This window comes from Oncorhynchus clarkii, chromosome 5 (genome assembly GCF_045791955.1).
Source record: "Oncorhynchus clarkii lewisi isolate Uvic-CL-2024 chromosome 5, UVic_Ocla_1.0, whole genome shotgun sequence".
In the NCBI taxonomy this organism is placed as follows: domain Eukaryota; kingdom Metazoa; phylum Chordata; class Actinopteri; order Salmoniformes; family Salmonidae; genus Oncorhynchus; species Oncorhynchus clarkii.
This window is the reverse complement of record NC_092151.1, coordinates 40,342,623-40,356,400: the sequence shown is the minus strand read 5'-3', so window position 1 is coordinate 40,356,400 and position 13,778 is coordinate 40,342,623. Positions and strand designations below refer to the sequence as shown.

Below are 13,778 nucleotides of genomic sequence, written 5' to 3'. Positions count from 1 at the left end.
AGGGATGGCCCAAAACAACAGGTGTAAAAGGTGAACGAAAAATTAAAAAAGAAATGGTTTCACTATGATTACCAGAAACAGTGAGGGTTAAAGGTAGCGTCTCACGCTGAATCCTGGGGAGAGGACTACCATCCAGGGCGAACAAGGCCGTGGGCTCCTTTAACTGTCTGAGAGGAATGTCATGTTCCCGAGCCCAGGTCTCGTCCATAAAACAGCCCTCCGCCCCAGAGTCTATTAAGGCACTGCAGGAAGCTGACGAACCGGTCCAGCGTAGATGGACCGACAAGGTAGTGCAGGATCTTGAAGGAGAGACAGGAGTAGTAGCGCTCACCAGTAGCCCTCCGCTTACTGACGAGCTCTGGCCTTTTACTGGACATGAAGTGACAAAATGACCAGCGGAACCGCAATAGAGACAGAGGCGGTTGGTGATTCTCCGTTCCCTCTCCTTAGTCGAGATGCGGATACCTCCCAGCTGCATGGGCTCAGCACCCGAGCCGGCAGAGGAAGATGGTAGTGATGCGGAGAGGGAGGCGACGGAGAGCGCGAGCTCCTTTCCACGAGCTCGGTGACGAAGATCAACCCGTCGCTCAATGCGAATAGCGAGTTCAATCAAGGAATCCACGCTGGAAGGAACCTCCCGGGAGAGAATCTCATCCTTTACCTCTGCGCGGAGACCCTCCAGAAGACGAGCGAGCAAGGCCGGCTCGTTCCAGCCACTGGAGACAGCAAGAGTGCGAAACTCAATAGAGTAGTCTGTTATGGATCGATTGCCTTGACATAGGGAAGACAGGGCCCTGGAAGCCTCCTCCCCAAAAACAGATCGATCAAAAACCCGTATCATCTCCTCCTTAAAGTCCTGATACTGGTTAGTACACTCAGCCCTTGCCTCCCAGATTGCCGTGCCCCACTCACGAGCCCGTCCAATAAGGAGAGATATGACATAGGCGACACGAGCAGTGCTCCTGGAGTAAGTGTTGGGCTGGAGAGAAAACACAATATCACACTGGGTGAGGAACGAGCGGCATTCAGTGGGCTCCCCAGAGTAACACGGCGGGTTATTGATTCTGGGCTCCGGAGATTCGAAAGCCCTGGAAGTGGCCGGTGGATCGAGGCGGAGATGGTGAACCTGTTCTGTGAGGTTGGAGACTTGGGTGGCCAGGGTCTCAACGGCATGTCGAGCAGCAGACACTTCCTGCTCGTGTCTGCCTAGCATCGCTCCCTGGATCCCGACGGCTGAGTGGAGAGGATCCGAAGTCGCTGGGTCCATTCTTGGTCGGATTCTTCTGTTATGGAGAGTGAATGAGGACCCAAAAGCGAACTAAATTAAACAGAGCTTCTTTAATAACCAAACATAGGTAGGCTCAGATAGACCGGCAGATTCCGACAGGACAGGACAAGGTTACAGCAAACATGACGATAGTCTGGCTCAGGCATGAAACACAACAAACAAGAATCCGACAAGGACAGGAACAGAAACAGAGAGAGATATAGGGACCTAATCAGAGGGAAAAAGGGAACAGGTGGGAAACGGGGTGAATGGGTAGTCAGAGGAGACAAGGAACAGCTGGGGGAGAGCGGGGGAGAAAAGGTAACCTAACAACGACCAGCAGAGGGAGACAGGGTGAAGGGAAAGGACAGAGACAAGACACAACATGACAGTACATGACATTAGAAGGACATTGAAAGTGTGAAGGTACCCTTCATTTTAACCTAAACCTTCTCTCTTGTTAAATCATGGCTATGTTCCGGATGAAAGAAAGTAGCAAATGGAAACAGTGTTTCTCCACTCAGAATGCCAAACTACCTAAGCTCATTTCATGCTCCACTCCATTTTAAGACTGACCCCTAGCCTACAAACACACACACACACACACACACACACACACACACACACACACACACACACTGGATCAGACAGACAGACAGATGTCAGGGTCATGTGTTACTGATCCATCTACGTCTGCTGTCTCGACACACCCTACCTCTCCTCCCTGTCTCGACACCTCCACATTTGCTCCCTCTTTCATTCCTCCCTTCTCTTCGGTGTATTCAGGGATGTGACACGATTAGCTTTTTCCCGACAATTCCCTATCTGAATGTTCCGTAATGTTCTGTCCTCTTGAATAGGCCTAGTGTCAGTCTTGTCGGCTGCGATCCTAATTGGTCATCCTCATGTCTAATCTCTGTTTGGCCGTCACTCACTCTCACTCACTGGACTGAAAACGCCCCACTGTGCCTCTCTCTCTCAGGTATAATCCATCAGATGAAGGGGGAGTACGATGCAGCGTTGAAGCTCCACAAGGCCCACCTGTGTTTGGTCCAGGAGCTGGGGGACTATGCTGCTCAGGGCAGGGCCTATGGGAACATGGGAAATGCCTACAACGCTCTGAGGATGTATGACCAAGCTGTACGCTACCACCGGCAGGAACTGCACATATCACTCGAGGTGAGGATGCACACTTGAACGCACACACGTGAACAAACACACACAGAGCGCTTTGGGGACGTACGACCAGGCTGTACGGTATCGTAGGTAGCCGATATCACTGGAGGCAGACACACAGACACCTGGGCCATGTTCAGGATGAAACCATTGTAGAACGTTGCAGATAGAAATGCCATGACTAGAGCTGACGTGATTCCTTATTTTATATACCAAAGAGATGTGTTTGTTCTGCATCATACATTTCTATCTGAACGTTGGCCAACTTTGTGTCCTGCTGAATGCGGCCCTGGTATTGGCCTTTCTTTCCTCTCCCAGGTGAATGACCGTCCCTCCCAAGCCTCTACCCATGGTAACCTGGCTGTAGCTTATCAGGCGCTGGGCGCTCACGACCAGGCTCTCCAGCACTACCTGCACCACCTGACCATCGCACGCGAGCTACGAGACACGCAGAGCACGGCCAGGGCACTAGGTAACGGACGGACAGATGGACAAAGTAACACAAAACAATATTACATCAACTTGAATGATTCCTAAAGGTAAAGGGTGTGTGTGTTTGTGTGTGTGTAGGTAACCTGGGTAACTTCCACTGCTGTAGAGGGGAGTATGCCCCCGCGGTTCCGTACTACCAGCAGTACCTGACCCTGTCACCTCAGCTACAGGACCTGGAGGGAGAGGGCAAGGTCTGCCACAACCTGGCCTACACACACTACTGCTTGGGACAGTACAGGGAGGCCGTCAGGTAGGACACACTCTTCATACACCTTGTATGTATAATAATAACTCATAAAGGTTGTCCCGACCTCTCCAAATAAATGACACAAAGGTCTCAACTTTGTGAAGAAGATGAGCCACACACTCTTAGTAATTTTCTTTTTTTTCTTTACTGACAGGTATTATGAGCAGGACCTGGCCCTGGCTAAAGACCTGGGTGATAAGTTGTCCCAGGCTAAAGCCTACTGTAACCTGGGTCTGGCCTACAAAGCCCTGGGGGAATATAGCAAGGCTGAGGACTGTCAGAGATACCTGCTGTCCCTGGCTCAGGCTCTGAACAACACTCAGGTACAGACAGTCATTAACACAACTGGGATTGGAGGAATGGGTCAGAAGTGGGTCTGCGTGTGTGTTGGGGGGACTTGACAGGGGTGGTGAGATTCTACATTAAAACTGTGTGTGTGTGTGTGTGTGTGTGTGTGTGTGTGTGTGTGTGTGTGTGTGTGTGTGTGTGTGTGTGTGTGTGTGTGTGTGTGTGTGTGTGTGTGTGTGTGTGTGTGTGTGTGTGTGTGTGTGTGTGTGTGTGTGTGTGTCCAGGCAGTGTTCCGTGCCCTGGGAAACCTGGGGGATGTGTGTGTGTGTCGGGGTGACGTGGCCGGGGCGGTGAGGTTCTACCAGCAGCAGCTCACCCTGGCTCAGGAGGTCAAAGAACACAAGATGGAGGCGGACACCTACTCAGCGCTAGGCTCTGCCCACAGGTAGGCTTCTAGCCCAGATAGCATCTAAAATGTTATTTATTAACTTCTCATATGTTTTTAGTTAATATTGACTGGGAAGTAATAGAAATATCCTCCCCCAGACTCCTCCGTCAGTACGACCTGGCCCTGTCCTTCCACCAGCAGGAGCTGTCTGCCCGCACTGCTCTAGACGACCAGCGGGGGCAGTGTGGTGCTCTGGGCCGCCTGGCAGCCGTCCACATGGCCCTGACAGACTACCCCACAGCCTTCCAGTGTTACCAGGCCCAGCTCACCCTGACACAGGGCCTCAGAGATGCCTGTGTGGAGGCACAGGTCCAGGGCAACATGGGCATCGCCAAGATGAACATGGGCGTCCTGGAGGAGGCCATTGGGTATTTTGAGCAGCAGTTGGCCATGCTGGAGCAGCTGAGTGGGGCTGAGTGTGTGCTGGACAGAGGCAGGGCCTACGGGAACCTAGCAGACTGTTATGACTCTCTGGGAGACTTTGAGGAAGCTATAAAGTACTGTGAGATGTTTCTGACTGTGGCTCAGAGTCTCAACCATGTTCAGGACCAGGAGAGAGCCTACAGGGGACTGGGTAACGCACACAGGTAAAAGACACACACACACACACACACTCTCTCTGTCTGGCTGTTGCTTCCTCTTTATATCTCTCTATTCTTTCTCTTTTAACCCCCTACTCCTTTTATCTGTCAATCTTTCCCTTTCTTTCTTTCTTTCTTTCTTTCTTTCTTTCTTTCTTTCTTTCTTGCTCTCTCTCTCTCTCTCTCTCCCTCTCTGCTGATCCCTGGTGAGGGAAGGACAGAATAATGAAAGAATAAGTAATGTAATTATACTGATAAAAGCCACAGCTTTATGTTAATTTTCAGACACAGCCTCTTTTACATTCCCTCCCCCAAAGCTGAGCATGTTTATTTTCATCTCATACTAGCAAAATCAACATGTCCTGAAGTTATTGCTTAATTGTTAGCTTGTTAGCTTCCTTAAGTTTCACATATAGCTCTGTGGGAAACTAGAAGCTTTTGCTGTTTTGAGAGTGGAGTGTTTTATGGTGTGGCTTATGTGTACTTAATATGAAATGCATTTGTGACCGCCCGGCTCAATTCGCTCTTACGTAGCAACATTTTTACATTAGATAAAAGTAGAGACTGGTATATCATACACTACAGTTGAAGAACAATGGGAAAGAAATTCTGCTTTGAAAGTTGATAAACTTGTAATCTCACTTTTGAGAAAATGGCCCTTGAATGTTTTGGTACCTAGTGGAGAGCTCTTCTTTGTCTACACCCATTTAGCATCTTTCACACCCCCTTAAGCTTTAGCCTCACCCATCTCTTTAAGGATTCACATGTGAGGCTATGTACTAAACAACCAACGTTTCAGGACTGGGTTATACCAAGGGGGTGTTCGTAAATTTAATCCAAAGTGCCAGAGTGTGCTCTGGGCGTTTATAAACTCATAGCGTTGTCACATTGTCCGCTTGTAAATTCAGAGCGTTTCGCTCTCGGAGCGTTCAGAGCTCACACTGGATGCTCTGGCCAAGGAGTAGGGTCGATCCGAGTATTCTGACCTAACAACAGCAGTCAAGCACCCAAGCTAACTGGCTAACGTTGGCTAGCTTGTTAGCTACTTCCAGACACAAATGAGAGAACAGCTCACTCTGACCTTTTTACTCGCCCTAGCAGAGATGGTTAGGCTGTTTTAATGTTATCCAGAGCGTTTGCCAACTGCCAGAGCGTTTGCCAACTGCAACCGTGCTGTTGGCAAAAGTGTAATTACGCTTTTCTGCCAACATTTACTGACCCTTTCTGACACCAGCCGTTCGTAAATTTGTCAGTTATTCTGCGCACTGGCACACTCAGACTAGAGTGCTCTGAAATTGGAGTAGATAGCCAGAGCGAATTTACCAGCTACGTCTATCGACAGTTGTCGCTGTGACATCATAAACATTCTATTGAAATAGTTACTTGCATAGTGGAGTCTTTTGTTTAGACAGCTAGCTAAACAATGAACCATAATCCCAAATCATAACATTACTACCCTTCATGAATCTGCAGGTAGCTAACCAACAAAGTTCAATTTTAGCTAGCTAACATTAGGCTATAACTAGCAATGCAAATGACTGTGAGATACGAATAATATTACTACACAGATCATACATGTAACATTAGCTAGCTAGCTAGCTAACAGTACACTTTAACTTGAAATTATAACTACTTCCTGACAAAATTAGAAATGTGTAATATCTGAAAATGTAGCTATCTAGACTGTCTTACCCATATATATGGATGGACGCTTCACCCTCTCTGTCACGGATGGTTGCCCTTAGTTTGAAGATGTAATCCAGAGACAGGTGTTTTAATACAACAGCCTTCTGTGTGTTCTATTTTCAACTTTGTCTGCATATTTGGAATCAAACGGCAGAATTTTCTCCATCTCCTTAGCTATCATACACTGATTTCAAAACTCGGTCCTCCAGAAAGTGGAGAGCAACACTTATGGAATTCTACTACAATATCTTTTTTTTTAAATGCACTTTGGAAAGGATTACCTACACATACTGACCAGCTCATATTATAGACAGAAGTGACAGACCGGCATGTCCAGCCCACAGCATGTCTCTCGGCATGTCCAGCCCACTCATTATCTCAGCCAATCATGGCTAGCGGGAAGGTTGCTGACTTTTTCCCGTGGCTAAACCAACTAGGCTCGTAATTTAACAATTGTATTTGTATTTACAGATGGCATACATGTTTGTTGTTAAGGCACATGAAAGTTCACATGTTCCAGAATGCTTTTCTGCCAAAAAAAACGCTTTATGATAAAAATAAAAAGTTCACGTTCAAATGGCTCTCCTGTGAAGTAGTGACACACGACATACGCCTAGTTTCCTTAAACGAGTCACATTTATGTAAATCATTGGTAGGGCTCCTTCTGAGTGCAATAGTGACTCATCTGCAGCAAACAGCAGGCCTATGTTAGCAACTTTAAAGAGAGATATGGGACTAAACAAAAATAACTCCTATCTCCTCCCTTCCTCCTCTCCTGTCAGATCTCTAGGTAGTCTCCAGCAAGCGTTAGTGTGTTTTGAGAAGCGTCTGGTGGTGGCCCATGAGCTGGGCGGATCGGGAGGTGGAGAGGGAGGAAGTGGAGGAAGGAAGGCCCAGGCCCAGGCATATGGGGAGCTGGGAGACCTACACAGCCAGCTGGGGAATTATGAACAAGCCCTATCCTGCCTGGAGCATCAACTCAACATCGCCTCCACCGCAGGGGTAAGACTTCTACCTCTCGAATGAGTGAATGACTGATGGGAGGGAGGTAGGAATAAATACCTGTAGTGGAAGTGGCACTTCTTTGGTTACTACATGATTCCATATGTGTTATTTCATAGTTTTGATGTCTTCACTATTATTCTACAATGTAGAAAATAGTCAAAACAAAGAAAAACTCTTGAATGAATAGCTGCATCCAAACATTTGGTACACTCTCTCTCTCTCTCTCTCTCTCTCTCTCTTTCTCTCTCTCTCGCTCGATGCATGTATATATATATATATATATATATGTATGTGTGTGTATATATAAATGTATGTACGGTATGTGTATATGTATGTATATGTATATATGTATATGTGTTATAAATCTGTTATAGATGTGTTATAAATCTATAATATATTATACAATATATTATATTCTAAATCTGTTCCTCCCAGGACCGGGCACTAGAGGGCGAAGCGAGCGGGGCGTTGGGTGGAGTGTACCAGCTGATGGGAGAGAATGAGACAGCTCTACAGGTTGGTTCTTATAATGATATTATTATATTCCCCGTGCAATGGTCCATTGTTTGTTTGTCTGTGTCCGTCTGTCTGTCCATCCATCTGTGTTTCTCTCTCCAGTGGCACCAGAAGGCATTAGAGATTGCGGAGGAAACAGGAAGTGTGAGGAGTCAGGGGAGGGCCTACGGGAACCTGGGATTGACCTATGAGGAGCTGGGAAACTACGAAAGGGCTGTGGCCTGTCAGGTAAACACACGCTATGGTCACAGATTATCCATTATATTGACCAGATACTCAAGCGGACGCTCTAACAATGAAAATAAATGTCTTAAAAAATGGAAGGCAGTCGGGAGGAGGCAAGATCAGGATGGACTATTCTAGCCAATGAGAGGGCAGATACTCATGTGAACAACAGGCACAACTCTGAAATAAAGTGTTTTTTCTCAAAGTTGCCAGGATGTCAATTGTAACAACCGAATCATTCTAAAACTTATATTAGATCAAGTAAGACACACTTAGCACATAAGCCATTACATTTTTTGTCAACCAAATTTGGCACTCTCATTGACCTCCATACAAAAACGTTTCACTTGGTGAGCAAAAAAAAGGAAAAATTCCTCCTGCTGGAGAAGACATATTTTGGGCCCAGTTATCCCTCTTGCTTCGCCTCTTCCTCTCTGCTGTGGGTTCTGTCGGGTAAACGGTTTGGGACTTGACCTTTCTGTCTGTGGTGATGTCATCAGGAGCAGCACCTGAGTGTGGCAGCGCAGAATAATGACCTCACAGCCAAGACACTGGCGTACGGCAGCCTGGGGAGGACACACCATGCGCTACAGAACTACACACAGGCTGTCATGTACCTGCAGGAAGGTGAGAGGAGAGAGAGATCGAGAGAGAGTATGAATGAAGACATGGTTCTTGGAGAAAGAGGGAGGGTAGGAGAGGGGTGATTTGATGATGTTTTGAGACTCCCTCTCTCTCTTTCCTCTCTCTCTTTCTCTGTTTCAGGTCTGCGTTTAGCAGAGCAGTGTGGGAGGAGAGAGGAGGAGGCTAGGATCCGTCATCGTCTGGGCCTGTCACTGTGGGCCAGCAGCAACCTGGAGGAGGCCCAGAACCAGGTACCAACTTGTGTGTTTCAAAGTTAATGTTGCCTCTCTTGAGTCCTGCTGACACCTGCTGGTTGACTATGAAACTGCAGTCTCTGATTCTAACCTTAGGGGTTTTGAGATTCCCTATGTTTAAAATGAAAACGAATTGCGTGTATATCACGATGGGGGTGCCACATGGGTGTGTATTCAGGTGTGAATGAATGTGTGATGTAGGTGTGTATTCTCTTTCTCTCTCTCCAGCTGTACCGAGCGTCTGCCTTGTTTGAGTCGATTCGGCATGAGGCCCAACTCAGCTCAGACTACAGGCTGACTCTGTTTGACCTGCAGACATCATCATACCAGGCTCTCCAGAGGATCCTCGTCAGCCTGGGTAACACTCTCGTTACTCTCTTTCAGTTTTTATGTCATCTCTCTTGTTATCCATCTCCTTCACTTTCTCACTCTCTCAAGCTTATTGAGCCACTTCTATCTATTTCTCCCTCTATCTCTTTCTCTCTCTCTCTCTCTCTCTTTCTCTCTCTTCCTGTCTCTATTTCGCTCTCTCTTTCTCTCTCTCTTTCTCTACTTGCACTTTCCCATCTCTTATCACTCTCTCTCTCTTCTCTTCTCATCCCTCTGTTCATCCCTCTCTCCTCTCCAGGTCATTATGACGAGGCCCTAGCCGTGGCAGAGCGGGGTCGGACCCGGGCGTTCGCCGACCTCCTGGTGGAGCGACAGCAGGGTCACCAACCCCTGACCTCTGACCCTTACACCCCGACCCCTGACCCTTACTCCCCGGTAACCGTAGAACACATCCTGAATACGGTCAACAGTCAAAAGTCACTGGTGCTGTACTTCTCTCTGGCCGCAGGGTACCTCTACAGCTGGCTACTGGCACCAGGCACAGGTAGGTACTTACACACAGAGACACACACACACATATACACACACCTCTAAATCCCTCACCCTCTGTTGTGTGCAGGTATAGTGAAGTTCCATGAGGTGTACCTGGGCGAGGGAGGAGCCGAGCTGCAGGCTTCAGAGATCCAGGGGGGAGGAGTTAGTGGCTGCCAGACTCTGGAGCAGCACATCACTGCAGCTAGAGAGGCTCTGGGAGTTGACGACTACTACAGCAGGTATGTGTGTGTCTTTCCCTTGCGATGGTCTTTGCTTTATTCAAATATTGTACAGTGCTTCACTGATAGACTGCAAGCGCTCTTTATCGCTTGGCTCGGTGCTCTGTCTTTCCCTCCCTCCCTCCCTCCCTCCCTCCCTACCTCCCTCCCTCTGTAGAATGGATGGGCTTGTTCAGAGGTGACATGTATTGCACCCCTCCAAGTGATAATGGGAGTTCACAGCCTCTCTCGCTTTCTCACACACACACTGCACACACACACACACACTGCACACACACACTGCACACTGGCTACCCGTCAGTGAAGCGCCAAACAATCTTTAATAAAGTAGAGAGAGACTATCACACCTCGGAGGGTAATAAAGTTGAATACCACACGCAGCTTCCATCGGCGCCAGCACTGCAGGCTAATTTGTCATGGACCTCTGTGTTGTGTCAGCAAATGTTCCCCCTCACAAATTGTTCTCACTGACAACCACTGCAGTACTGCTGCCCTAGCCAACAGCACCTTACTGTGTGTGTGTGTGTGTGTGTGTGTGTGTGTGTGTGTGTGTGTGTGTGTGTGTGCGCATGTAACAGCGGTGAGACAGAGAGCGAAGCGGGTGATCTGTTGGAACAGCAGTTTGAGGAACGGCTGAGCTCAGCCAGCGACCCGACAGGCTACCTACGAATGGTTTCCAGAAACAACCTCTTCAACAGGTGGGTGGGTGTCTTCTGCAGGAAGACTCAAAACGTTGCCATATTTCAAATCAAGTCTGATGTTTCATATGGAGAGAGTGTCACGTCACATGTTCCTATGCAATATCTACTTGTTCTAGACAGCAAGCCTCTTTTTGCATATTTCTACAGGGATAGTAGGAGTTCTTCCTGTCTGGTCAGTTCTACAGTGTCTCCAGTGAGCGAGACCCCCTCTCTACCCTGTAGACCCCCACCCAGCCCCCTCGGCAAACCCCCCCTACGAGCACTTCACCACCTGCTCATTGCACCTATGGAGGGGGTAAGAGTGTGTGTGTGTTTACCGTCACACACGCGTTACCATTTGACGTAGATCGAATTACATCTTCTATCTGTCTATACTCATTCCTTCATCCTCGCTCTCTCTCGCCCTCCCCGCCGTCCCTCGCTAGGTGCTGATGCCCAGTAGTGGTGCAGTGGGCAGACATAGACAGCTGGTGTTGGTGTTAGAGGGAGAGCTGTACCTGGTTCCCTTCGCTCTGCTCAAAGGTAGCTCTTCTAATGAGTACCTGTATGAGAGGTTCAACCTTCTAGCTGTCCCATCTTTAGGGAGCCTGGGGCCTGTAGCTAAGGTGGGTGTATAGTACAGCGCACACTCAAATTTCCTCACGGGCACACACACACACACACACGCACACACACACACACTTCACAAGACAACAGCACAATCTGCACAATTCAATTTACTGATAACCATGCTGTCATAATAATAATTGTGTCATTGATTGTGTCATTGACCGATCAATCATTTAAATCTGCGTCACCTCCCCACCTCCAGTCCTACCCTCGTCGCGGGGCTCCCTTCCTCTACAACGGTGGGGGTTCCATGACTGCAGTAGTAGGGGCTCCACGCCTGCCCTCCAGGGTGATGGAGCGTTGGCTGTGGGGTCCGCTGCCCTCTGCCCACGACGAGGCCCTCCGCCTGGGGGAACTGCTGGGCTGCCAGCCCCTCACTGGAACACAGGCCACCAAGGTACTGAAAATAAAGCATGTGTGTTCTACTCCTGTGGTTTATTGAGACGCACAATCAGGAAACATTCTCCTCACTTCTCTTTTCTCTTCTCTAGGACCGTGTGATAGCAGCCATGGGCCAGGCAGAGTGTGTTCACTTTGCTACTCATGTCTCCTGGAAGCTGGCGGCCCTGGTTCTCTCCCCCAGCCAGGATCCAGGGATGGACTCGGGAACACGGCCCAAGGAGAGTGCACCGTGTGGGGGATCGCTTTCAAGCGAGACTGGGAATGTGGGAGCAAGGACTGAGCAACGGGAGGACGGGAGCGAGGACGGAGGAAGTGTGTGTGATGCAGAGAGTGTGTGTGACAGTCCACCACTTCAGGAGTTTCTGCTCACTGCAGCAGACATACTGGACCTGAGACTGCCTATCAAACTGGTGGTGCTGGGGTGAGCCACACACACACACACACATACCTAATTATCAACCAAGCAGTTTTTATATATTTTTATGCCGTACGTCTACGTTTATAAACTTGTTATCTCTCTTCTCCCCACTCAGGTCGTACCAGGAGTGTGTTAGCAGGGTGACAGCTGACGGGGTGGTGGGTCTGACCCGTGCCTTCCTTGCAGCGGGGGTGCAGTGTGTGTGTGTGTCACTGTGGCCCGTTCCCATGGCAGCCTCCAAGGTGTTCACACACACCTTCTACACGGCGCTTCTGAATGGGACCAAGGCCAGTGCAGCTCTCACTGAGGCCATGAAGACTCTACAGAGCAGCACACACTTCTCACACCCTTCTAACTGGGCGGGTTAGTACACACACACACACACACACACACACACACACACATCACACGTTATTCACTCCACTTCCTGTTTTCTCACAGGCTTCATGCTGATTGGCTGTGATGTGAAGCTGAACAGCCCCTCGTCTCTGATTGGACAGGCTCTGGCAGAGATCCTCCAATACCCTGAGAGGGCTAGAGACTCCCTGAGAGTACTTTTGCACCTGGTAATGAACATGCACAAAGTTTTCCGTCTCACCTATGTCCATTCAAGAGACTTTAAAGAACCTTGCCTAATAATGTGATTTTACCCTCCATCCCTCAGGTTGAGAAGTCTCTCCAGCGTATACAGAGTGGTCAGAGTAATGCTATGTACACCTTGCAGCAGAGTGTGGAGAACAAGGTGTGTATGTGTGTGTGTGTTTGCATACGTGTGTGTGTGTGCTCTTTACTTCAGTGTAAGGTCTTTGGTGTTTCTCATTACTTAGTTATTCTGTGTTATCGTAATGAATATATCTGTTTTCTGTGAATCCACCAGGTTGGTGGCGTACCGGGATGGCAGGCCCTGCTGTCAGCCGTGGGGTTCCGGTTAGATTGTCCCGGTAACGGCAGCGGTCTCCCCGCTGCTGTCTTCTTCCCTATGGCCGACCCTGGAGACCGGCTGCAGCTCTGCAGCACCACTCTGCAGTCACTACTAGGTAACCTATCAATGAATTTGTCAATCGTTCAACCAAATAATAAACCAATCAGACTGCCAGCACAGCACTATACTCCAGTCCCTACATGGAAAACTATCAATCAATCAATCCTCTCTGTCATCCAGGTCTGCCTCATTCAGCATTCCAGGCCCTCTGTAAACTGGTCATTGCTGCTGAGACTGGAGAACAGCTAATCAACAAGGTAGGCCTCAATGCACACAGACACACTGATTAATTGACATGCTGTACGCTCGATTTCAGAAGATCACACACAAAGATTGTTTGATGATCATCCCTGATGTTTTCCTGAACTTTCCAATACCTTTCTGATGCATTTCACTCACCCCAAAACATAAAAATGTGTCATTACGTGATTTGACATATCTTTGTGCTATTACTAAGATAAAGCCAGGTTAAAAAGATTCATCAAACTATTTTTACGCGTGAGTTTCTGATAACCCCAATTGTCCTAAAATCTAGAATCAAATAGCTTGATAATCCATGTTAATACTATTTTAAATAGCATGTATATGAATCAACTTGATATCATGTATAAATAAATTTGACTTTGGGACCCTCCCAACCCCCGTTCTCTCATGGGTAGGCTATAGCGATTGGCAGTTTGCCCAGTTTGGTTGTTTCACAAAAGTGCTCCCCCAGAAATATGATTTGAATATGCATGTCATGGGCCTGGTAATG

At 48.3% G+C, this 13,778-nt stretch overlaps 1 protein-coding gene across 1 annotated transcript in view; it reads left to right on the top strand.

The window, feature by feature from the left end:
- Positions 1-13,778, top strand: part of LOC139408833 (tetratricopeptide repeat protein 28-like) — a 92,155-nt gene that overhangs the window by 74,641 nt on the left and 3,736 nt on the right. The window contains exons 10-33 of the mRNA XM_071153199.1: positions 2,250-2,446; positions 2,762-2,915; positions 3,014-3,185; positions 3,337-3,505; positions 3,755-3,915; positions 4,017-4,505; positions 6,968-7,187; positions 7,626-7,706; positions 7,809-7,934; positions 8,432-8,558; positions 8,697-8,806; positions 9,038-9,167; positions 9,438-9,683; positions 9,759-9,912; positions 10,491-10,610; positions 10,761-10,908; positions 11,039-11,218; positions 11,425-11,619; positions 11,714-12,045; positions 12,158-12,405; positions 12,484-12,608; positions 12,707-12,784; positions 12,920-13,079; positions 13,205-13,281. Of these exons, the coding sequence (XP_071009300.1) occupies positions 2,250-2,446; positions 2,762-2,915; positions 3,014-3,185; positions 3,337-3,505; positions 3,755-3,915; positions 4,017-4,505; positions 6,968-7,187; positions 7,626-7,706; positions 7,809-7,934; positions 8,432-8,558; positions 8,697-8,806; positions 9,038-9,167; positions 9,438-9,683; positions 9,759-9,912; positions 10,491-10,610; positions 10,761-10,908; positions 11,039-11,218; positions 11,425-11,619; positions 11,714-12,045; positions 12,158-12,405; positions 12,484-12,608; positions 12,707-12,784; positions 12,920-13,079; positions 13,205-13,281 (4,199 nt within the window). The remainder of the gene's footprint in view (positions 1-2,249; positions 2,447-2,761; positions 2,916-3,013; positions 3,186-3,336; positions 3,506-3,754; positions 3,916-4,016; positions 4,506-6,967; positions 7,188-7,625; positions 7,707-7,808; positions 7,935-8,431; positions 8,559-8,696; positions 8,807-9,037; positions 9,168-9,437; positions 9,684-9,758; positions 9,913-10,490; positions 10,611-10,760; positions 10,909-11,038; positions 11,219-11,424; positions 11,620-11,713; positions 12,046-12,157; positions 12,406-12,483; positions 12,609-12,706; positions 12,785-12,919; positions 13,080-13,204; positions 13,282-13,778) is intronic.